Source organism: Primulina eburnea, chromosome 11 (assembly GCF_022965805.1).
Source record: "Primulina eburnea isolate SZY01 chromosome 11, ASM2296580v1, whole genome shotgun sequence".
Classification (NCBI taxonomy): Eukaryota; Viridiplantae; Streptophyta; class Magnoliopsida; order Lamiales; family Gesneriaceae; genus Primulina; species Primulina eburnea.
Genome location: NC_133111.1, coordinates 6,651,436 through 6,676,531, shown reverse-complemented (window position 1 = coordinate 6,676,531; position 25,096 = coordinate 6,651,436). Strand labels below are relative to the sequence as shown.

General features: G+C 38.1%; 2 protein-coding genes and 1 long non-coding RNA gene across 4 annotated transcripts in view; 1 reads left to right on the top strand and 2 right to left on the bottom strand.

The window, feature by feature from the left end:
- Positions 1–13,940: 13,940 nt before the first annotated feature.
- LOC140805190 (protein translation factor SUI1 homolog) lies at positions 13,941–15,835 on the bottom strand. Of its 2 annotated transcripts, none has more exons than XM_073161418.1 (5): positions 15,718–15,835; positions 14,804–14,897; positions 14,446–14,651; positions 14,307–14,360; positions 13,941–14,166 (listed from the first exon to the last, which is right to left on the bottom strand). In XM_073161418.1, exons 2-5 carry the CDS (start codon positions 14,838–14,840, stop codon positions 14,122–14,124), a joined length of 342 nt encoding a protein of 113 aa, XP_073017519.1. In that variant the 5' UTR covers positions 14,841–14,897; positions 15,718–15,835; the 3' UTR covers positions 13,941–14,121. The 2 variants fall into 2 exon arrangements, with proteins under 2 accessions (XP_073017519.1, XP_073017520.1); XM_073161419.1 differs by lacking the exon at positions 15,718–15,835 and adding an exon at positions 15,642–15,666.
- Positions 15,836–17,329: 1,494 nt separating this feature from the next.
- On the bottom strand, positions 17,330–19,439 carry LOC140805315 (polyubiquitin). The gene is made up of 2 exons (XM_073161582.1): positions 19,283–19,439; positions 17,330–18,756 (listed from the first exon to the last, which is right to left on the bottom strand). Exon 2 carries the CDS (start codon positions 18,754–18,756, stop codon positions 17,611–17,613), a length of 1,146 nt encoding a protein of 381 aa, XP_073017683.1. The 5' UTR covers positions 19,283–19,439; the 3' UTR covers positions 17,330–17,610.
- A 111-nt stretch (positions 19,440–19,550) lies between these two features.
- Positions 19,551–25,096, top strand: part of LOC140805316 (uncharacterized) — an 85,636-nt gene continuing 80,090 nt past the window's right edge. The window contains exon 1 of the long non-coding RNA XR_012112305.1: positions 19,551–19,670. This is a non-coding gene — a long non-coding RNA (uncharacterized lncRNA). The remainder of the gene's footprint in view (positions 19,671–25,096) is intronic.

Genomic DNA, 25,096 nt, shown 5'->3' with positions numbered 1-25,096 from the left:
TTGTAAATATCAGTAGGGTTGATCCGTCTCATAGATAAAGATTCGTGAGATCGTCTCACAAGAGACCTACTCAAGAGGAACCTAAGGTAGTTAGTAAACTTGAATATATCAAATTATTTTTAATATTTATTTATTAAAAAAATGTTGTATTATTTTATGAATACTAGTGATTAAACTTTTTTTCACCTTCATTACATTTTTGAGAAAAAGTCATACTTTTTAGTAGGTTTATTATATCCCGTTGAAATATTACAGCCTTAAATAAATCAAAAAATATTTTTTCAAAGAAACACGGTCAATTGTGATGGGGTTTGACAAATCTCTACTCGTATATCCATACTTCTATATTATTTTATTAAGTTTGAGACACTTAGAGTAACTAATTTTGGTGTCATGGTCTATTTTTATAATTATATATATTAATAAAATGTTAAAATTTAAATGTAAGTTATATGTAGTTCAATGTATAAAGTCATTGTTTCTTGGGGTTTAAGCTATATGTACAATTCTCACCGAGTTCATATTTTTATTCTTTATTTTTTAATTTATTTTTAAATTTATATATCAAAATTACAGTGTAGTCCCTCGCTATTTCTTATAATTATATTTTGATCCTCATTTAAATATAAATCAAATGAATTATAAAAAATATTATACAAGCACGCAACGCGTGAGTATATTAGTATATAAATAAGCTCTTAAGAGCAACTCCAATCATTGCTCCACAATGGAGTTGCTCCATTGTGGAGCAAGGATTTTCACTCCAATCCAGCACCAAAAATGGTGCTGGACTAGAGTTGCTCTAAAAGCAACTCTACATGTGGCGCAGCACAAAGTGCTGCGCCACATCTATTTTATTTTATTTTTTAATTTTTTTTTGTTTTTTAATAATTATAAATATTTAATATTCTATTATATATTAATTATATAATTAATATTTTTATTTTTAAATTTTTAAAATAATTTATTCTTGAAACATAAATAATAATTTAATTTTTTTTAAAATTTTTTTAAAAATTAAATAGATTGTATAATTCTATTTTTTTTAATCGATTTTCTAATAAATAATGAAATAATATAATTACATTTATTATGTATAATTGTGAAATGAAATTATAAATAGTTATTATTGAATTAAAATTAATATTATAAGAATATTCTGAGAATATTCTTTTTTAGTGTAGAATGTAGTGTAGATAGGTTGGAGATGAATTTAGTGTTACACTATTGTAGTGCAGAATATAGTGCAGAATGTAGTGCAATGGGTTGGAGATGGTCTAAGAGCATGATACCTGAAAGTGTGGTGCTATATATATGAAAATATAACGCCATAAAAACTAGAGTAACGTCAAAAAACCAACCCTGAAATTTCTAGATAATGATAAGATAAAATCAAAAAATCTAAAGATGAACAAATCCACCAGTGGAGTGGAGGTGTACAAGTCATCAACAAAAACTCAGAGCAAGCAGAATCATAGGAGGCACTGTGAGTCCACAACTGATTCGAACAAGTTTGTGAAGATCTATACGGAAGCTATAGTCAGATGTAACAATATAAAAATATGGAGTCATCCACACAAAAAAGGGTCCCATCCATAATCCAAAAACTAAGAAGGGTAGAAAGAGAGAACCCGAGGAGATGGGGTGTGTGAGACCCGGGGTTGAAGAGGGCGGGAGTGATTGTCGGTGTCACGAGATTGCATGAACAATGAGCGGCTGCTGGCAGACTTTTAGGTTAAAGGAACATGAATGAACAGATATCACACCGGAAGAAGAAGGATTCCAAAATTGTTCATGTATGAGATGTGCAGTTGAGGAAGACTTAAAAGATTGATAGGTATTACTCATATCAAGAATGTTGATCTTCTTTTCGGTAACTTATCACATAAGAAATCCAAAATTAAGCGTAGTTGACTTGGCGCAATTATTGGATGAGTTACTGTTTGCACAATATTTGGTATTTGCGGGCGTGCCAGGTGCGAAGTGCACCGATATGTGTGAAAATGATAAAAATCTAACTTCTAAAAACTTGACGATTATGGATACTAAATTTGACCGTCGGTTCTAATCTCCTAAAACAAATGCAACGCCAAAACTAAGAAAATTATTGGAATTTGAAGAAAATAAATCCCTGACATTGTTTATATTTTCAATAAACCGTAGGAATTTACAAGACGTAAAAATATAACAAATAGAATTGCTGAAACATGAAACGAGAAGATGTAAATTGCTAGAAATATGCTGGAATGATTAACGACTAAAGCTTGAAGATTGCAATTTTGCAGAGAGTATTTTGCAGAATTTTGTGCGTAGTTGAGTTGTTGAGTAGAAGTTCTCAGTGTTTGCCGATCCCTTCTTTTTCTTCGCTTTGAAAGGTAGTTTCTTCCACTCCCCCATGAGCCCATGATTTTTCCCACTACCTTCGCACGATTTCCATTTCTTTCCTCCCACGTTGTACTCGGTTTAATTCGATAAGAATTGAATTGATCTGTTATGGGCTTTTATAATTTAATTGGGCTTTCATAATTAATTATTTTTAGCCCAAACAATTGCCCCCCGCAAGCATTGGCCCGTGGGCCAAAATGCTTGTATGTAGCCCAATTCCAACTTGTTTGTCGGAGCGGCCCGTAAGCATTTTCTCTTGTCATGGGCTTGTGATTTTGGATTGGGCCCAATTCACACTTGGGTTTTTAACAGCAGACTCCTTTTCAAATTCAAAATCTGTAATCCGCTTTCTTCACTTCTTCCTTCTCGCTGCCCTCATCCGATTACTCCCCGCTGCCACTGTGGAAGCCCGTCGCTCCGCCAATCCTACACCTCAACCGTGGCGGCTCTCAAGCTCTTTCCAGCCGTTCTTTGCTGTCGATTGTTCTCTACTGCTGCCCACAGTCGTTTTATGGCTCACGATCCACCTCCGGCGAATCCTTCCGCATCCATCGCTGCGGGCGCCATTTCTGCTCCGGCTACTGTTTCTGTCTCGTTGCCCATTGCGTTCGCCGGCTCCGCCACTGGTCTTAATCCCTTCCTCGCCATCTCTGGGTCGTCGATTTCCCATTCGGTAGCCAAGTCAACTAATACTTAATTTGATCATCATCACGTCTTAATGGTGTTTGTGAATTTGCCCAAATGAAATCCACAAGCATTTCCTTGTATTGCATGTCTGCTTCTTTAGCTTCCATTCCTTCTTGGATTTGGGATTCATTCAACTCCTTACTCTTTCTTGGGCATCAACTCCCCACTCTCATTTTTTTTAATAGTGTTGGCATGTTTACTCATAACAGGTATCACTGGATTGAGATTGGCCATGTGTTGGCCTCAGCTCCCTGGTGCATTTGACACTTAAGCATTTGTGTCATTTGAGGTTTCTTGACACAGGTATTTCTCGACTATTATGTGCTCTTATATGCTCTTATGTGTTGCATCCACTCAAGATGATTCCCTCGCTCCTAACATTATGCATTGCACTTCAGTCGGATCCCTTTCCCGCATACACGTATATGCATTTGCACTTCAGTTGGACCCCTTTCCCGCATACACGTATTTGCACTTCAGTTGGACCCCTTTCCCGCATACACGTATTTGCACTTCAGTTGGACCCCTTTCCCGCATACACGTTTACTTACTGTTCTTGCATGCGGTGGCTCCGCTTCTTATCTGTTGATTGTTGGTTTGGTGTTGTGGTTGTTGGGTGATGGGTGTGGTACGAAGGTGGATTTGTATGGGGTGTTGTGTATTGGATGTTGGGAAGGAGTTTCTATTCGTTCTTAATTCACTTAACCCAACTCATTTTCAATAGCTTCAATCAAAACCATATGTTGGCTTAAAATTCCCCACTCGAGATTATTCTCTCCCTTCATTGGCTATCGAAACACAATGGATCCATTACGATAAAAGTGGCCTACTGGCCAACTTTAATCGATCGTTGTCATTTTTGAATCATAACCAACAAATATTTACATTAGTGGCCCTAAGGCCTACTTCAAATAAAATCGTACAACATGAACATGAAGCTAGAACATACAAAAATGGCTGGTCAGCCTATTTTTCTTCCAAAGTCAACTTCTGGGTCCTCTTGGGGTTTACATATTGCCTTTGTCCTCTTCAGTTCTTCTTTTATTACTCATTATTCCGTTCGGTGATCCCAACTCCCCGCTCGTTGTGTTCCTTTCCTCCCATATTCTAAGTGGCCTCAAGGCCTACTTTATGAATCTGTCACTGCACATGCAAACAACCAATTTATAATGGCAGTATGGTCTATTCCACCATGATTTTTGGTACAATAAAAACATTGGAAATAAGTGGCCATAAGGCCGACTCCCTAGTGAAATAATGGACCTTCAACATAATGAATGAAGGTGGCTTATTGTCCCACTCTCCCCGATCGATTTTATTGTTGAATCAAAAACAAAATATATTTATTTCAGTGGCCCTAAGGCCTACATCACATGACACCTTGAAATCAGGAACTTAATATATACACAAGTGGCCCCGAAGGCCAACTCCCCACAGAAGAATGCTAACTCTCCACTGAAGAATGCCAACTCCCCACTGAAGATTAGCCTTCGTGATTGCTTTACTCGCAAGCTCTTCCTACTTCTTCCCTCATACTCGGAAAATAGGGCTTGAGATACTTGCCGTTTATGCATCTTTTGTGTGGATGGCCATCTATGTTTGATAGCCAATATGCATTTCCGTCTAACACCTTATGTACCTTGAATGGTCCCTCCCAGTTGGGAGACCATTTGCCCAGCTCCCTATCCTTTGTTCCTAGTGGTAGTATGGTCTTCCACACTATTTCTCCTTCATGGAAACTTTTCTTGTTAACTCTTTTGTTGTAGATTCTTGCCACTTTCTGTTTTTGTAACAACAAAGCATTGTACGCTTGGATTCTCAACTCATCTAGTTCTTCTAGTTCCATGATCATTGCTTCATTATAATGCTCAAGGGAAAGTTCATTTTGCTTTGCCACTCGCATTGATGGCACCATAATCTCCAATGAGAGCACTGCATCATGGCCAAAGGTAAGGGAAAAAGGGCTCACTCCAGTGGCAGTCCTCTTGGATGTCCTGTATGCCCACAAAGTTTCTGATAATAGCCTTGGCCAATCCCTAGGATTCTCTTCCATCATCTTTTGTAGAATCTTTATCAACACTTTATTTGACGCTTCGGCTTGCCCGTTGGACTGTGGGTAATGAGGGGATGAGTTTATCAATTTAATTCCATAGTCTTCTGCAAACTCCCTCATATCTGAGCCTGTGAACATAGTTCCCTGATCTGTGGTCAATGACTCTGGAATTCCAAATCTATGAATAATATTCTCTTTCACAAAGTTAATAACATCCCCTTGCTCCGCTTTCTTCAAGGGCACTGCTTCTACCCATTTGGTGAAAAAATCTGTAGCCACAAGGATGAACGAGTGGCCTTTAGATGATGAAGGGTAGATTTTCCCTATTAAGTCCATGGCCCAGCCTTTGAATGGCCATGGTTTGACAACGCTGTGAAGTTCATCCGCTGGAATTCTTTGGATGTTCCCATGTTTCTGACATGGCTGGCATCCCCTAGCATACTTGATGCAATCTTTCAGGATGGATGGCCAATAGTAGCCATACCTCCTTATCAACCATCTCATCTTTATTCCAGATTGATGCGCTCCACACACTCCCTCATGAACTTGCTTCATGATCTCCAAAGCCTCTGGGAAGCCTATGCATCTGAGAAGCAGACCATCTAACCCTTTCCTGTACAAATCACCCTCCACTAAAACGTAATTAAGAGCTCTCATCTTTAAACCATGTGGAATATCTTTCCCGGTTGATTCTAATACCATTTTCATGTCATCCCTCCAATCCCCAGCTAAATTTACATCCAAGTTGAGCGTGTCTACCTGAATCCCTCTTTGCTGAATTGAAGGGTGGTTTTTCTTCTGAATCAACACTAGTCTGTGAGTGAGTTCTGGAGACATCTTCAATCCCGAAGCAACCTGTGCCAACTCGTCTGCCTCCCAATTTTCTTGTCTTGGGACGTGGACTAATGACACTTCCTCGAAATCATCTAGAAGTTGGGATGCGGCGGTATAGTAAGGTGCCAAGGACAAACTTGTGCATTTGAACTCCCCTGACAGCTGTTTGAGTACCAGCTGAGAATCCCCTGATATCAATAATTCTCTTGCCCCTAGATCTTTCAGAATTTCCAATCCAATGACCAGTGCTTCGTATTCTGCTTGATTGTTGGTGCATGGGAAATCCAAATTGAAGGATAGAGCGGTTTTCACACCTCTTGGGGAGGTGATCACAATACCAGCTCCAGCTGCTGTTTCTGTGCTTGATCCATCGAACTTCAACTCCCAGGGTTGGACTCCAACTCCACAAACTGGAAACCCAACCTGTTCTCCAATAAACTCATCAAGTGAAGGGTGATCAGCTAAAAAATCGGCAATAGCTTGGCCTTTTACTGATTTTTGGGGATAATATGTCAATGTAAACTCGGCCAACGCTAAAGACCATTTGCCAATTCTCCCAGAGAGGATGGGTCTATTAAGCATGTATTTAATCAAATCGGTTTTAGCCACCACAAACACTCTTGATTGAATCAAATAATGTCTTAACTTAGTACATGCATAATACAGCGTTAAGCATAGCTTTTCAATCACAGAGTATTTTACCTCTACTGGAGTAAGGAATCTACTCAAATAATAGATGGCTTGTTCATTTCCTTCATGATTATTTTGAACTAGTAGACACCCAATTGATTCATGAGCAGCAGAGATGTATAATTTAAGGGGCATTCCATACCTGGGGGGCATAAGCACAGGTGGATTAGATAAATATCTCTTGATCACATCAAAAGCCCTCTGATGCGACTCTTCCCATTTGAACTCCCCGCTGTCTTTGAGCTTCAACAGCTGTGAAAACTCCTTTGTCTTCCCTGCAAGGTTAGAAATAAAACGCCTCAAGTAATTCACTTGCCCAAGGAAGCGTTGCAACTCTTTCTTGTTCCTAGGTGGATTTGCTTCCATAATAGCTTTGGCTTTGTTCTTATCCACTTCAACTCCCCTCTGGTGCACAAGAAATCCCAGAAAGTTTCCTGCCTTCACGCCAAATGCACATTTCAATGGATTTAACTTTAATTCATGTTGCCTCATTCTTTGGAAACTTTTCCTCAAGTGCTCAATGTGATCAGTAGCTTGTTTGGACTTTACAACGATATCATCTATATATACTTCAATATGATGTCCTATCATGTCATGAAAGATGGAGTTCATGGCTCTTTGATACGTGGCTCCCGCGTTCTTTAGCCCGAATGGCATAACAAGCCATTCAAACGTACCAACAGCTCCCGGGCATCTGAATGCTGTTTTGTGAGTGTCAGTCTCGGCTATTTTGATTTGGTTGTAGCCCGAGAATCCGTCCATGAAAGACAACAACTCATGTTTAGCCACTGAATCAATTAACATATCAGGTATCGGCATCACATATACATCTTTGGGAGTTGCACAGTTCAAGTCTCGGAAGTCGATGCATATTCTGACCTTGCCATTCTTCTTCATTACTGGCACAATGTTTGAAAGCCACTCGGTATATCGGATTGGCTTTATAAACTTGGCCTTCAACAATTTCTCAACTTCCTCTTTCACTTTCAATTCAACTTCTTTTGACATGCGACGAGATGACTGTTGAAATGGTTTGAAACCTTCTTTGAGTGGAAGTCGATGTTCGACCAATTTTCGGTCCAACCCTGGCATGTCATCATAACCCCATGCAAAACAATCTTTGTATTCCTTCAACATGCTGATCAAGTCTTGCTTCAACTGCTCTTCCAGTAACTTACTCACATATACAACTTTTGGATTCTCAAGCTCCCCCAAGTTAATCTCTTCCAATGGGTCTTGAACTTCATGTTGGCCATCTTCCAGTTGAGATGGCGCCATCAACAACTCATCGACTTGGAGCTCATCATTTTCGTATTCTTCTTCTTGGACCACTTCAGTTCCATAAGTGTCCCATGCTTCCTCTTCCTTTAGTTTTTCCAGTACTTGCTGCACATGTGCCTTCCATATAGAGGTTGCAGCTACCTCCTTTCCTCGTTGGTTCGAATCAATCATCAATCTCCTCAATCAGTGGCTGAATTATCGGCCTCGATGGCACGATAACGGTAGGTTTGAGGATTCTTTCCAACACCGAGCTTGGAGTTGGTGTTTGCATGTACAGTGGATTTTCTTTCTTGCTATTGCTACGGATTTTGATGGGCCCAAAATCCCCATTATAATATCTGGCTTCTACTGCACTTGCACTTGTTTGGAACGGTTGTCCATCCGCTTCTACGACCTCCACGTCATCCCCCTTCCAAAATAACAACAGTTGGTGCATTGAGGATGGTATGCACTGGTTTGCATGGATCCAATCTCTGCCTAACAACGCTTGGAAGTTGGCGGAGGAGTTTACCACGAAGAATGCACATAAAGATGACATACTCCCCACAGTAACATCGGCGGGGAGTACCCCAATGGTCTTGGTAGTTTCCCCTGTAAATGCAGCAACCGAAACTTCTGAAGGGATCAAGTCTTCTTCATTTTTGCCTAGATTTTTCAACATTCTTACTGGGAGAACGTTCACTGCTGAGCCATTGTCAATCAACACTCTAGACACTGGCTTCCCATTCAAGTGGGCTTTGATGTACAACGGCCTTATGTGCTTGGTCATGGCCGGTGTAGGCTTTTCAAGTATCACCTGCTGAGGCTTGTTTCGGTGATCCTCCTTGATAATCACTTTTGAACTCCCTTCGGGGAGTTTAATTGCCTGATCTTCTTTTTGCGACGATTCATGGGGTATCAACTCCCCGTTCCCTTCTTCTACCATTTTAAATATCTCGGGTAGTATCACCACTCCAGTGGCACAATCCACAGTGATGTGAAATTCCCCAACGCGAAAATTAATTGATTTCCTTGCTTGATCATCCTCTTCGCTTAATAAATCATCATCGTCTTCAACAAACTTGTCCTCAGTAGCCGATCTTCCAAACTTAGATTTACTCCCCACTGGCTCATTGGAGACTGGAACATCAGTTTTGGATTCATTCTTCAGCTTAGCGAACTCCTCTCTTCTTGCAATAGCTCTTTCTCTCAACAGTCGTCTCTTTTGTGTCCTAGTCGGTGGCCTAGGGGACTTTTTGTGTTGGGCCACTCTCCAAGACTCACTGAACTCCCCTCTGGCTGGAAGAACGTATCTTGGCTTTACTCCACTGTTCTCAATCATTTTTCCTTTTGTGATTTCGTATGAACGCCGTTCTCTGCCGTGATCAGCTGATACTTTTCTGGTTTCCACCCTCCTTGACTCAAATTCACATGCATTTCTCCTGTTTGAATACCTTTGGTGATGACTGTGAGATGACTTCCCTCTGAACCATTGCTTCTCCATCACTGGTCTTTCAAGAAAATGTTGATCCCTCGGCCTAAAGGCCGCGGATTCACCAACACTTCTAGGGAAACGCTGCTGGGCTATTGGCATTCCATCGACACTGTGCCTTCCATGAGCTTCAAACAATTGACCCTTTGGAATCCAGTATTTCTTGATCACTCGGTCTTTCACTGCAAAAGATCGCCTTCTCTTCTCATTGAGAAGATCTCTCAAATCTGTCATATTCACATTAACCAAAGCAACGGGGGGAAAAGGATCGTCATCCACCGCCATAGACTCTTGTTTGTTAGGGAACTTCACAACTCCCTTGTTAATTCTGTCCTGCAAGATATTCTTGAACGCCCAACAAGACTTCGTAGCATGATTGTAAGAGTTGTGGTACTTACAATACTCTCTTCCCTTCAGCTCTTCTGTAGGTGGCATCTTATGATCAGGCGGGAATGTGATGAATTTTTCCTTTACCAAGAAATCGAAGATTTCCTCGGTCTTTGACGTGTCAAAAGTATAGTGCATGTCTTTGGGGAGTTGGGAGCTATTATTCTTTTCAGGTTCTGCTGGCTTCTTTTTTAGCAGGGGAACGGTGCAAGAACCAGCTGACCGAATCTCCGCCAATGCCACATCTTCCACCTCTTGATAATACGACCCCATAGCAGTTTTCTTCTTGTACGACTCTTCCCTCAAAAGCTCTTCGTATTCAGCCACTTTGGCGGCTAGCTCAAAGAAATCCCTGAACTCCATTCCCTGGAATTTCTTCCTTAATTCAAAATCTAGCCCCTTTTGTGCCATCTTCACGAACTCAGTCTCGGGTAGGAACACCTTGCACCTATTCTTCATCTTCTTGAACCTGTCTATGAAATATTCCACAGACTCTCCTTTCTTTTGAGTGACTCTGGATAAGTCGGCAATGCACACTTCAGGCTCTGTTCTATAGAATTGAATGTGAAATTGTCTTTCCATTTCTTGCCAACTCATCACTGAATTTCTGGGGAGCGAGGCATACCAAGCGAATGCAGTTCCAGTGAGGGAATTTGGGAATAGCCGCAACTTTAGATTGTTGAAGTTCTCCAAGTTGGCTAATTCCCCGCACTGGATGGTGAATCTGGCTATGTGTTCCATGCTGGACTGGCCATCCTCCCCGGAGAATAAACTGAACTCATGCACTCTATAACCCCTTGGGTACGGGTTATTCACGTCAATGTAGTCTGGATATGGTTTGTGGAACTCTGGGCGGCCAATCTGTTTCAAGGCCGGACCATATAACTCTTGAACAGCTTCTCTCACCATTTCTGGATCAATCCCGTGCAAATTCCGAGCGGGGAGTTGGTGATGGTAATTTGCCCCCCGAGCTTGAAACCCTGCATTTAAACCAAAATTACCCCCTGGGAAGCCTCCATCTCCTCCTGGATAATCCATGTGCGATATGTCATCATAAGCTCCCGGTTGGTACAGAGGATTGGTCACGCTGAACACTTGAGCAACTGGTTGCTTCGAGCTCCCCACTCCATGAGTACGTGGATATGGCTGAGCTCTCCCTCCTAAGGTTTCTTCTCTCTTGTGAGGTGGTGTGTACCTTCTTTCGGGCTGATTTGGGAGAGTACACTCTGGGCGGCGGGGATCGCCAGCCCTTGAGTCTCCAACTCCCTGATCGGATTCATGAACTTGGTTGCTTCCCTGGTCAGCCTCTTTGCCAGTAGTATTTTGCTCTCCTCGAAGGGACTTACTCGGCTTACACAAAATGGATTTCAAACAGTCAGCCATCGCCTTAGATAATGCCAGTGAGATTTCCTCAATCTTTGTATCAGTCAGTTCTCCAATCACCCTGTTTGAGACTTGGTCATTAGTAGTAGAAATCTGTAGATCCATTTCTTCAACCTGTGGTTCAACAACGTGTTGTTCTGGCTGAGGCGCTTGAGTTCCCTCTTGATTCGCCAGAGACTCCCCACCCTCCTGATTCACGTTTTCCTTTCTTCTTGGCGGCATAGTGATGGTCCCACCGGGCGTGCCAAAAATATGTTTGCACAATATTTGGTATTTGCGGGCGTGCCAGGTGCGAAGTGCACCGATATGTGTGAAAATGATAAAAATCTAACTTCTAAAAACTTGACGATTATGGATACTAAATTTGACCGTCGGTTCTAATCTCCTAAAACAAATGCAACGCCAAAACTAAGAAAATTATTGGAATTTGAAGAAAATAAATCCCTGACATTGTTTATATTTTCAATAAACCGTAGGAATTTACAAGACGTAAAAATATAACAAATAGAATTGCTGAAACATGAAACGAGAAGATGTAAATTGCTAGAAATATGCTGGAATGATTAACGACTAAAGCTTGAAGATTGCAATTTTGCAGAGAGTATTTTGCAGAATTTTGTGCGTAGTTGAGTTGTTGAGTAGAAGTTCTCAGTGTTTGCCGATCCCTTCTTTTTCTTCGCTTTGAAAGGTAGTTTCTTCCACTCCCCCATGAGCCCATGATTTTTCCCACTACCTTCGCACGATTTCCATTTCTTTCCTCCCACGTTGTACTCGGTTTAATTCGATAAGAATTGAATTGATCTGTTATGGGCTTTTATAATTTAATTGGGCTTTCATAATTAATTATTTTTAGCCCAAACAGTTACCTTCTGGGAAATTTCTTAGGGTGCGTGTAAGTGAGAACATAAGAATGTTGGAGAGACTCGTATTGGTACAATGGGGACAGTAGTCGAATCTGAAGCGTTATATTTGGTATCAGAGCCGATCTCTCCAAGTACGGTGCGGTTCGGAGACGAACCAAGTGAAAACTGGTGGGTATGTGAGGCCCGGTGATCGTTGGTGGGCATGTGAGGCCTGATGATCGCTGGTGCCATGAGGTTCCACAAAAAATGAGCGGCTCTTGGCAGACTTCTGGGCGAATGAAACATGAATGAACCGATATCACACTGGAAGAATAGTGATTCCAAAATTGTTCAGGTATGAGACTGTGCAGTTGAGGAGGGTTTAAAAGATTTGATATGTACTACTCATATCAAGAAGATGCATCTTTTTTTCGATAGCTCATCACATAAAAACTCGATAGTTAAGCGTGCTTGATTTGAGGTAATTATGAGAATGTGACCCTCTGAGAAGTTTCTTATGACGTGTGTGAGTGATGACATAAGCACATTGGAAATATTCGTCTTGATACAGTGAGAGTCGAATTTGGAGCATTACAATGTGTGAGCGAGCATAAGTGTTTGCACTCCCCAAACACGACAGGAAAGTGTTTTTTTTTTAAAAAAAAAAATTAATTTCAAAAATAAAGGAAATGATGAAATTTTCCACATTTTAAGGGAAAACGTCATGATGAATCAGCGTCCGCCCACAGTGCAAAATTGTAGTAACTTGGACGCTATGATTTTGCTACGTCGCTCATGGCAATGTCCGCAGTTTTTTCTTTTAATAAAAAAAAATCATTGTTAGTATTATTTTTATCGAATTTGATACATATCTTATTAGTAAAATAATAATACTATTTAAAAAAAAATAGAGTTGAAACTCAAGTTTAATAATTTGAAAAACAGATCATTTTAGATAGTGAATTAGTCAACAAAAAATCTTTATTTTTAAAATATTAATTAATTTATCTTTAAAAAAATCAAACTCATTTCTGTTTTAAAAAAATTATTTTTTTAAATAAGTGTTGATTTAGTTTTCGAAAAATATATATATGCATATTTATCTACTTATTTTTTATTTTTTTATTAACAATAATAATATGATTAATTATAAAAAAATAATTGAAATATGAAAACTCGAATTTTCGTATGCAAAATTTTTGAATTTATATTTTTAAAATTTTTGAAAGAAAATCTTTTATTTTGATTTCGATAAAAAAAAAAAAAACAGTATATATGTATCGATCCACTTTTTTAAAAAAAACAAACAATTATTGAATTTGAACTTCAACTTATATTTTTTATATGTGAACTAATTTTTAAAATAAATCACTGACATTTTTTCCGTACTATTTAAAATTTTCAAATGATAAATTTGTTAATAGTTTTAAAATAAATATTTTTCTAAATTATTGATCAACTCATTATATTAAAGTTATCTATATTTCAAATTAGACCATTTACGAAAATGAAATTTGGAGCCCCAATTCATTCATTTTAAAAATAAAAAATAATTAAATCGACTTACATATACATCTTCTTTTATTTATTTTAGATTTAAATCAATTTATATATAAATAAACTTGGTTCTTCAAATGATATACATCTTAGATCACAGAATCAAGCCTGCTGCGCCTAACCACTTTTCTAGTTGAAGTAGCAGGATTTTTACATCTTAGATCACAGACTCGAGTCACATTATGTGCATGTACGTAAAATAAGTTCACAACACAAATATCAATAACAGCCATTGACCTCAGCACCAGATCAAGTTGCTATTAATTCCAAGCGAAGGGCATTAAATAAGCATGAAAATAAAGAACCTCGCACTACCCGTTTTCATCAAATTAAGTTCGAAGAACACAATAAGACATGGGAAAAAAGGTAGTAAAACATAATGCAGAAAGACATTTGAATAACAAGCATCACTATTTTTCACATCCACTGCAACCAAAAGCATCTTGCTAACATCACACAACACGTATAAGAGAAATATATGCGACTTGCAATAGTATTACAGCACGGACACACGATAGCAAACAGCAAGATATAAAGATGGATAAAGCAGCTCAGAAACCATGAATCTTGATGTGCTCCTTCTTCACAATTCCAGCCTGTTTGCGATAAAAAATGGACTAAAATGAGGCAGATATTCATAGACATCCTTTAAATTAAGCTTGTTTATGTTAAGTTATTTTGGTTCCATCCATGAGATGTAACGAGGGTGTGGGGAAAGAGGTGAGCCATCAATCACCTGAACAAGAAAGGAAGAGACGTTTTTCCGTTGATCACCTTGAAGCTGAATAACCTTCACAAAAAAGTCACGATCATAATTCAGAATCGAAGGAAGGGAAAATTTATAGATTTCATCCAACTTTGTCAAAAGTGTATACCTGGCCTAGCTCAGGGTCCTGAACAACAGTTCCATTGCAGCAAAATTCCTTCTTAAGATCCTTGAGGATTTTGTTATAGCTAAACTCTTTCTTCAATCCTTGGACAGTTGTCAAGCTTTTACGACCATTACGTTGTTGTATACGAATATGAACGTAGTCCTTTGATCCAGCACCAGAATTCTCCGCATTTGCATCGGCAAAAGCATCTACAAATTAGGTCAATGAATTAAAGTAAAGCGGCCACCTTAGTCAATTCCCAACATTCAAACTGTTTATTTAGATCTCCACGTTCAAAGCAAGATTAAGTAACAAAATAGAGATAATAGTTTTCACAAAACACGTGCACCATAAAACATACCGAAGGTTGTTGGTATCTGGATGTCAAGATCAGACATGAAACTTGGTTGATGCGATGAATGCAACAATCCTGGACTAAAATTATGTGTTCAGGCCTGATTAAATAAAATAGCAAATATAAAATGAGCCACGTGAAGATATAACCAAGTGACGATACAAGAAGAGTTTATCATGTCTAGGACTAGGAATGAATGTGGAAAAAATCAAACTCTTGAGCAAATAGTTAGTTTCTCATAAACAACAAAAAAAGTTGGTATCCGTGAGAACATGTCCAATTTATATGGGGTTAGAAACTATGATGGTGCACAAGTTTGTTCATTCGAACAATCTTGGTAGAGTGAAAAACATAGAAATGTAGAATAAAAGATAACAATTAGGGGTTCCCTTTCAGTATATAATTAGTGCATGAACTAAATTAAAAAGGTGAAAATCAAAAGCAGGCAATATCACGAAATTCATAAAAAAAAGAACAACGCGAAAATGGGAAATAGACTAGGCCCTGGAGATTAATAGAGAGACAGAGCGATCCCAGGTCCTCACAAGCCAACAACAATGATCAAGAATCAGAAATCCTACATTTCAATAGCAGAAAATCCACAGAAAAACAAGCAAAAGGGTCATAAATTACAATACAATGAAAGAAAATACAAAAGAAGGTAACAACCGGAGAAGGAAAAAAATCCCAGAACCAACGGATGTCAACAGGACTCACAGACAACGAAATTCAAATCCGTATGAACGAGTATTAAACAAAGCAACAGCTAGAACAAGCCAAACAGCTTGATCAATTCGACAAAAACAAACGTGGAGAAAATAAAATAAAAAATCAAACGGATCACCGAAGAACTACGATGAATTGAAGAGATCTGATGCGATAGCTTGGATTGGAAACAAAATTGGAACGAAAAAGCGTACCCGATCCGAGTATAGGGTTCGATTTATGATCGACAGCGGAACCCTCGAATTCGGATAAGTCTGAATGGAACAAAATGTGAGCGATTTCATGATAATTAATAGGAAACAGAAAGAAAACAGAAAGAAAATCAAAACCAAATAATTAGAAAGCGTAACGCGATTTTTCAAATGTCCTCAAACGAACTTTCTTGTCAGAGTTTTAAAATATATAAAATGTATTCCGTCCACAATTTCATATATATAATTGAGAATCTTTATATTATTATATATAATAATTAAGATTATTAAAAATATATAATTTCAATATTTTTCTCAGTTAAAAATGATAAATAGTTTTTAAATTTATTTATATATTATTTTAGATATGAAAAATCATATTTAAATCAAATAGTTGAGAAAATTCTTTTTAAATATAAAAACGTAACTAAACTAATTAATATAATTTGAAAAAAAAATTATTTATATTTAATACTAAATATATTATATCCAAGCAACATGTAGAGTTTTTTTTATTAGTTTATAGTGTTTTGAAAAAATATTTGTAAAAACAACTTTTTTTAAAAAATAAAAATAAAAATTTAATGCTGCACCGTCCAAAGAGGAGGCGGGGAACATTAAAAACAACCCCCCCGAAACATTATATATATATATATATATATATATATATATATATATATATATATATATATATATATATATATATTAAGTGTGAGGGCCTTAGAATAACTACCTTTGAGGACACCAAAATATTTAATTCCATTATGACCCTTCTTACCATACTAAAAACATTTTCAAGTCACTCCATATTTTAAATAGAAAAAAATCAAAATAAAAATTCCCTTTTAAATTGAACTTTTCTAAATCGAAAAATAATTTCGTGTTAATTATTTAATATTATTTGATCAAATTAAAAATAATAATAGCACATGCAATGCATGTGCATCTTTTACTAGTATATATAAAAGATTCCATGCTGTCTTTCTCTTCCATTTTTCCCCCTCGATAAGTAAGCAGAAAAAGAGAAGGGTTCTGGGCATTTCATTTTTGCGTAGTAACCTCTGCCTGGTGTCCAATCCCAGGGGATGAGAGCTTTAATTCTATACATAAGAGCCTAGTAATTTCTATCATGTTCCATTTTAACTCATTTTCCTTTAAATGTGAAAACTGGAACATATAAATGACACATGCTAATTTGGCATTTGTCTTAGGATTCACATTGTTTGAGCTCTTGTTTTGTATTTCCAAAACTTTTGTTGGGTTATGACGGGTTGGCTCTACCCGTTCTGCCTACTTTTCTGCTGCTGGATGACTTCTTTTCGTAAGTCTCAATCTCATCTTCCCTCTCAATTCCCCCTTCCGCACACTGACATCTTCGAGTTAAACAATTATCCAGGAGCTCACACGATAAGATTACCGTGGTCAGAGCAAGATATCGATTATCTCCTTGTGCACCCCTTCTCGGTCGGCCGCTGGTAATGTGGATCTGCTACACGATCCCCTCAAGAGTAGCAAATTGTTCAGCCCATGTTTTAGCTTCTGTAGCATTTATTGAATTAACTTGGTCGTCATCTTTTGACTCTTGTGCAATTTGCGTGGATAAATTGGCTACGGATTAAGCGAGAAAATCCACAAGAATCTAATACATCAGCATAGGAAATCAACACCATACAGTTACAACACGGGTTGGAATAACCACATCATGTGTAGACTAAAAACATAACGTTTTATCGATAAACGGACGAAATCCAAGTGATTGTTTCAACATTCAACAAGACGCCAGAAACATTAAAAAAAAATCTATTGATCATCAAACACAGCACGAGACATATTTCCTGAAATAAAATGAGAAGCCAGGTGAAACTCCACAATCAGTACAAATTAAAGCAGGACCACTTAGAAACCGCCACGGAGACGGAGGACGAGATGAAGGGTGGACTCCTTCTGAATGTTGTAGTCTGCAAGTGTCCTTCCATCCTCAAGCTGCTTTCCAGCAAAGATCAACCTTTGCTGGTCTGGTGGAATACCCTCCTTGTCTTGAATCTTTGCCTTTACATTGTCTATTGTGTCTGAGCTCTCCACCTCCAAAGTAATAGTTTTACCGGTCAAAGTTTTCACAAAGATTTGCATCCCTCCCCTCAACCTAAGAACCAAGTGCAAAGTTGATTCCTTCTGGATGTTGTAATCTGCCAGTGTGCGGCCATCTTCCAGCTGCTTACCAGCGAAGATCAGCCTCTGTTGGTCTGGTGGAATTCCCTCCTTGTCCTGAATTTTAGCTTTCACGTTGTCAATAGTGTCGGAGCTCTCAACCTCAAGAGTGATGGTCTTCCCGGTAAGCGTCTTGACAAAAATCTGCATGCCACCACGGAGCCTTAGAACCAAATGAAGGGTCGATTCCTTCTGAATGTTGTAGTCAGCCAATGTCCGGCCGTCCTCCAGCTGCTTTCCAGCGAAGATCAGCCTCTGCTGGTCTGGTGGGATTCCCTCCTTGTCCTGAATTTTAGCTTTCACGTTGTCAATGGTGTCGGAGCTTTCAACTTCAAGAGTGATTGTCTTCCCTGTAAGTGTCTTGACGAAAATCTGCATACCACCACGGAGCCTGAGAACCAAGTGAAGGGTAGATTCCTTCTGAATGTTATAGTCAGCCAAAGTTCGGCCGTCCTCCAGCTGCTTTCCGGCGAAGATGAGCCTTTGTTGGTCTGGGGGGATTCCCTCCTTGTCCTGGATTTTAGCTTTGACATTGTCAATGGTGTCGGAGCTCTCAACCTCAAGAGTTATGGTCTTGCCGGTGAGGGTCTTGACAAATATTTGCATGCCACCACGGAGACGGAGCACCAAGTGTAGGGTGGACTCTTTCTGGATGTTATAGTCGGCTAGGGTGCGTCCGTCCTCGAGCTGTTTTCCAGCGAAGATCAATCTCTGCTGGTCTGGGGGAATTCCTTCCTTGTCCTGGATCTTCGCTTTGACGTTGTCGATGGTGTCGGAACTTTCCACCTCAAGGGTGATTGTCTTGCCGGTGAGGGTCTTCACAAAGATCTGCATCTGTAAACAAATAAAAAACGGCTTAAAAAATCAGGATAACATGACCAATTCGTCATGATTTAAACCTATATCGAATTAATATAATTTACGTAAAGATTAAAACAGATGGATCAATTGTAAACGAGTATAAGACTATAAATAACTTTCGACACAAATCCGATAAGAAAAAGTAACGATCACTTGACACCAAAAACAATCTGGCGCTGAATCTGCAGGAGATATGACTTACAAATCCAAAAATCAACAAACACGGAACATAACGATAACATATATCAGGTACCCGACGAAGAGAAGACCTAATCGAGCGACATAAACGTAAATCGAACGTCAATACAAAATAAAATAAGAAATTTTTATCGGTTCAAGAACAAACCATACAAAATCAATCAAAACCTCCACTTTAAAAAAAAAATCAACGCCTAACCCTAGAAGTCACCCTTCGAATCAACACAAAATAGACCGCAGAACAGATAGATCTAAATTCATCAACCAAAAATCATTTAAAACACAAAAACGGAAGCGCTACCTTAAAATCGAAAGCTGAACGATTGGTAGAGAAGCCTCGCGATTGAGAGTATCGAAGAGAGCCTTTGCGTTTGAGATGAGAATAAGGAAAAGAGGGGGCCGTATATAAAGGCCAAGAATGGAAGCCAGTGTCCAATTAGTTAACGACGCGTGTCAATTGTGAGGTGTGGTGCACCGAACCTACACGGCAACGGCACCGTTTGTTCTTTTCTTTGAGTGGAGGATAATGCTACAAAACAGCCTTCCGCGTGATACCATCAATGTTTATTTTATGAGTGAGTCTCATGTGAGACCGTCTCACGGATCATAATCTGTGAGACGGGTCAACCCTACCCATATTCACAATAAAAAGTAATACTCTTAGCATAAAAAGTGATACTTTTTCATGTGTGACCCAAATAAAAGATCCGTCTCACAAATAATACCCGTGAGACCGTCTCACACAAGTTTTTGTCTTATTTTTTATTCACTTCTTATCATTTATGACATCACTTTTAATATTCTTTTGTGTTTGTGTTACATGGCTTGATTAACCATATTTTAAATGAGTAGGTTTTTTGTTAGACGATCTCACAAATTTTTATCTATGAGACAGATCAATCTTACTGATATTCACAGTAAAAAGTAATACGCTTAACATAAAAAATAATATTTTTCCATAGATGACCCAAATAAGAGACGTCTCACACAAGTTTTTGCGATTTTAAATAATAAATTAAATATTGGATAATTGTCATTAAATAATTATATATTATTAAATTTTTTTTAAAAAAACTAATTATTATAAATATTTCCCACTAGTTATTTTGACCAATTATGAATCCACTCGCCGCCTCCAACTTGATAATACATTAATTAAAAAGAGTCGTCGGCATTTTGGACAAGTTAAAAGCGTCGGTCTACTATCGACTGCTAAATTTATATTCAGAAATATCATTCCGTATATTTAATTGGTGAGAAAATAAACACAATAAATTTTGTGTAAAAAAGTACATGATAGATCTGTATACGTTGGAATATTGTGAGAAAACTATCTTGTAAATTGTTCTTCTGTAAATCGTTGTAATTATTTCTATCTTGAAGGACCGATTTACTATTACTGAATTGTTTGGGCCGACTGGAAAGAGCTTTGTAAAGTGAATCACCATTGTCCGATTCCCAACAAAGCAATTAAGCTAAATTGGGTCATTTCCTATTTTGATCGATTTAGGAAAGCTCGCAATGTATGCTTGTCTCGTCTCCTTGGTAATTATGTTTTTGGTGCGGTGATTCGAGAACAATTTGGTATTATATGCGCTGCTGCTGGTGTGGGTATCTCTCACCCAAGATCAGGGGCGTAAGCAGAGACTTCAACTATTTATTTTGGTATGCGACTAGTCAATGTTCTAAAATGTGGCGACCTACCATACCGATGAGGTGCTAGGCGGCCAGCCTAGGCACCTGGGGCTCTTGGGCGCGCCTAGGGCTGGTCTAGGCCGGCCTGGACATCCTTACATAGGTTTGATTTGTTTTGAAAAAAAAATGTTTGGGGTTTTAATATTTTAAAGCCCGATTAAAAAATTAAAAGTAAAAAAGAGGCTGCCCTAGATCTAACTCATCACAAAAGAAATCGAGAAGCCTGATGGGAAATATTTACATCTCCCGTCTTGTGGAACATCATCGATGTCTTTCTTCTGTCTCTTTTTTCTTTCGGTTTCTTGCATTTCTTGATATATCTGCCTTTGCTACCTCAAGTACATGAAACAGATTTGAAGAATTTTCATCACTGTTCTGGTACTATTTTATTAAACAACTTCCTCTGATTTATCATTATATCAATCTCCTCATTTTAGGTGAGTGTGAAAGTCCTCGGTATTTGAAGAAAAGCATATAAGTTATTAGCATTGGTATTTTCTTTCCCATTTTTTCTCGACTAAGTTAAGTTTAAACCTTAAATTATTATATTCAATTATTTATCATTGGTATTTTCATTCTCGCATTTTCCTTCCCTTGATGCTATCTTTGAATAGGCTAAGTTTAAACATTAACTTATTCTATTCATTTCTAAATCATTGTTTCTAAATTTCATCTCTGGTGTCGGTGGTAACTTGTGGGTTTTCTTGCCTATTATTCCTGTGTGTATGTACTATGTAGAATCTCATACTAATTCTCTATATGTGTTTCTCATATCCATCATCTAAAAAAAACTTGGTGGATGTTGGGGCAGAATTAATTATGCAGTACTAATATATGGCTCTTAATATATTATGGCTCTTAATGCATTGTTTTTTCTCTTTATTTTGCTTCTTGGGATCAAACAGATTTAGAGAGTAACAATGTAATGCCCGAGATTTTGCTTACAGTAATCTGAGATTAATCTGGAATGATTTCTTGATTAATTGATGTGATTATAGACGGAACGGAGTGGATCGGGAAAGGTGAGAAAAGACGCGTATGTATGTGCAAGGGTGTGTACTCGCACACATGCGCGGCTTGAATGCGCGTACATGCGCGAGCATGGCAGAGAAGTTGGCGCATATGCGTCGGATGGAGGCGCGCATATGCGCGAGGGATAATGTGCGGAGACAGTAGGTCTCGCGCATATGCGCGATGTCAGTGCGCGCATATGCGCGATCACTCCAGTAGCAAGTACCGGATAGAACTTCCGGCGCATATGCGCGGGGCTTAGGCGCGCTTATGCGCGCGACATGCAGAAGGAAAATAAGCCACTTGGTCTTGGAATGCTCGAAGATGTATATATATGTATATATCATGAATTGTTTCAGAATTCATAAGAAACGAGAAAAGGGTCGAGGAAGTTTGCCAGAAATCCTTACGCTTTTATATTTTGATCCGCTCGTTTGATTTTCAATCTGACTTCAGCACCGAGTTCCTATCGACGCAGGCTACAACAAGACGTAAGTTTTATTACGTTTTGATAAAATTTGAAATTATGGTATTGCCAGAATCAGATAGAAGACATATATGTTGTTCTTACGATATCAAACATCGTATAATTGAAACCGGATCAAAGAACAAAGACCGTATGGAATTGTTATGATTTTCAGAGTGATTAGACTGAGAATTGATATCAGATTTGTATTGTTATCAAGTATGAGTTACAGGAATTGATATATGTTGATTTATATTGTTGAGTATATTTATATGGTACCGTTATGCCGTTGAAATCGAATTTGATTAGGTTCTGATTTTATCCAATATTGATTTGAGTTTTATATTGATACAGTACATTCGATACTATTCAGAGCTGGTATCAGATGAGTTATTGATTTGTATATACTGATAATGTATTACTGATATTGCGAGATTATACAGAGTTGAGATTATGATCTGTTATTGTTAAGATTTTGAGTTGTACTGATATTGATTATGAGCCGTGTTATTATATTTGTGATGTGAGATTGACGGGGCTACTGAGACTTTATTGTTATGCCGTCGAAACATCAGTAGGTTGATATTGATCAGAATCAGTATTGATTGAGATTATATCGTCATATCGTTGACATTGATCAGATTATGTTTTGATTCGGGTATTGATCAGAGCAAGTATTGAATTGAGCTGTATTTTTATACAGTCTATTCGATATTGTCATTTCAGATTTGATATGGACAGATTTGACTTCGAGACTTCGACTTCGTCAGATCGAGAAGACAAAGGTATAAGTCAATGTGGTATTGGGAGATCGACTCAAGTAGGATATACTTGAGTTTTCCTAAATCACATACTTACTGTTATTATATGCATTGATTTAATTTGATATGCTTGTTCTATTGATTGATAGGAAACATATATTAGACGAGTATTAGATGAGTGATCTTGTGACAGAAGTGCCTGATAGTGGTGGGATCGTCACGGGCACATTGCACGATGTCACAAGATAGTGAATTGGCGAAAGTGCCAAAGTCTATCACGTATAGGTCACCGGACGATTGGCTATCAATGTGGATAGGATTGGAGTTTCTTCTATTACTGGTGATCGATATCATATCGGTGTGGATAGAATTGGAGTTTCTTCTATTACTGATGATCGATATGGAATTCCAACGTATGGAAACCGGGATCCCTAGACTAGGAATGAGTCTAGTCTTAGATATGGAGTCACGAGTCTGATTGATAGTTCTATATGGATTATGTTCTTAGGAATTGATATAGTATTACTAGTTCGTGTTCCCGATTGTGGTACATGTCCAGAGTATGATTTATAGTTTGATATTGATTCATGTTTCTGATTGCGATACATGACATGAATATATGCTTCATGCCTTTATATCTGTTATATGAAATGCATGTTTCGTTGATTTATACTGGGAATATAATTCTCACCGGAGTTATCCGGCTGTTGTCTTGTTTTTATGTGTGCATGACAACATGTGGGACAGGTCCAGGGTCAAGGAGATGAAGAGAGATCGTGATTAGAGTGAAGACTACGGACTTGGAGTAGAAATAGGGTTTGGACACTTGATGTTTAGTTGATAAACCCTAGTTTGAATAAATGTATGATGTACAGGACTCGTACCTTAATTTATACTTTTATTTATAATATATGAATGCCATTAAGTTCCGCATGTAACCGTGTATGTTAAAAAAAAGTTAGACCCTGTTTATTATAATTTATTAATCAGTCTCAAAGATGATTAAGGATCGAATTAGCGTCCGGGTCCCCACAAACAATGACAAGCAAGACATTGTCGAATGCTTCCGTCACTCAGCTTGAATCTGGGATTCTTAAGAGAAATTCAAATGACATCGGATAGGAGTTTGGTATGTTGATTGATCCTAAGAACCTCGACAAAGTTAAATATAAGTTGTGTGGGAATATGATGTCTGGTGGAGTGTATAAGATCAAGTAGCACATTGGAAATATACTTAGAAATGTATCTGGTTGTCGAAACACATCTCAAGAAGATCGTAATAAGTGCAAACTGGCTATTTTAGAAGGGAGGAACAAAACGAAAAACAAATTAATGGAAGAAGAAATTTGTAGAGCAAAGGTGAATATTTCTTTAGACGAAGAAGAATATTCTAAAATTGAAGGGGTAGATGGAATTAAAAACCTCATCTACTTGGCCCCATGGATAGATATGCATCGATGATTGCTCCAGAAAATGTAAGTTCAAGTGGGAGCAAAGTGCTTCGCCAAAAAAATAATAAATGAGGCTCTTTTCAAAGAGATAACTCAACAAGTACAACAATATGTCGGAAGATGAGCTTATGAAAATGGAATCACATTCAATGCCCTTGATAATGATAGCTTCAAGCAACTAATGGAGGCAATAGGTCAATTTAGACCAGAGTTCAAGCCTCCAATTCAATATCAACTTAGAGAGCCACTTTTGAAAGCTGAAGTTGAAATAACAAAGAAACCGTTGAAGAAGAACGCAGAAGAATGTGCGAAGAATGGGTGCTCGATTTTGACAGATGCATGGAGTGATAGAAAAAAAGAAGCATATTAAATTTGAGTGTTAATTGCAATGAGGGTACTGTATTTTTAGAGTCTAAGGAGTCTTCAGACGAAGCACATACAGCTGGACTTATTCTTGAGTATGTTGACAAGTGTGTTGAACAAGTAGGAGCTCAGAATGTTGTTCACATTGTAACAGACCATGCCACAAACAATATGGTTGTGGCTAAATTGATGAAAGAAAAACGGCATATGATTTTTTGAATTTCATGTGCAACTCATACTGTAAATATCATGATTGAAAGTATTGGCAAGCTTCCAAGATATAAAAAAGTTATCGACCAAGCCAAGTCATTTACAATTTTCATTTATGCTCACCATAAGAATTTGTCATTGATGAGAAGTTTTACGAA

Excerpts from the sequence above, each read along its gene's own strand:
- LOC140805190 (XM_073161418.1), bottom strand. The coding sequence starts at position 14,840 with ATGTCTGATCTTGACATCCAGATACCAACAACCTTCG. Across the intron at positions 14,361-14,445 it reads AGGACCCTGAGCTAGGCCAG|GTTATTCAGCTTCAAGGTGA; the intron begins GTATACACTTTT and ends TTTTTTGTGAAG. Across the intron at positions 14,167-14,306 it reads TCTCTTCCTTTCTTGTTCAG|GCTGGAATTGTGAAGAAGGA; the intron begins GTGATTGATGGC and ends TATCGCAAACAG.
- LOC140805315 (XM_073161582.1), bottom strand. The coding sequence starts at position 18,756 with ATGCAGATCTTTGTGAAGACCCTCACCGGCAAGACAATCACCCTTGAG.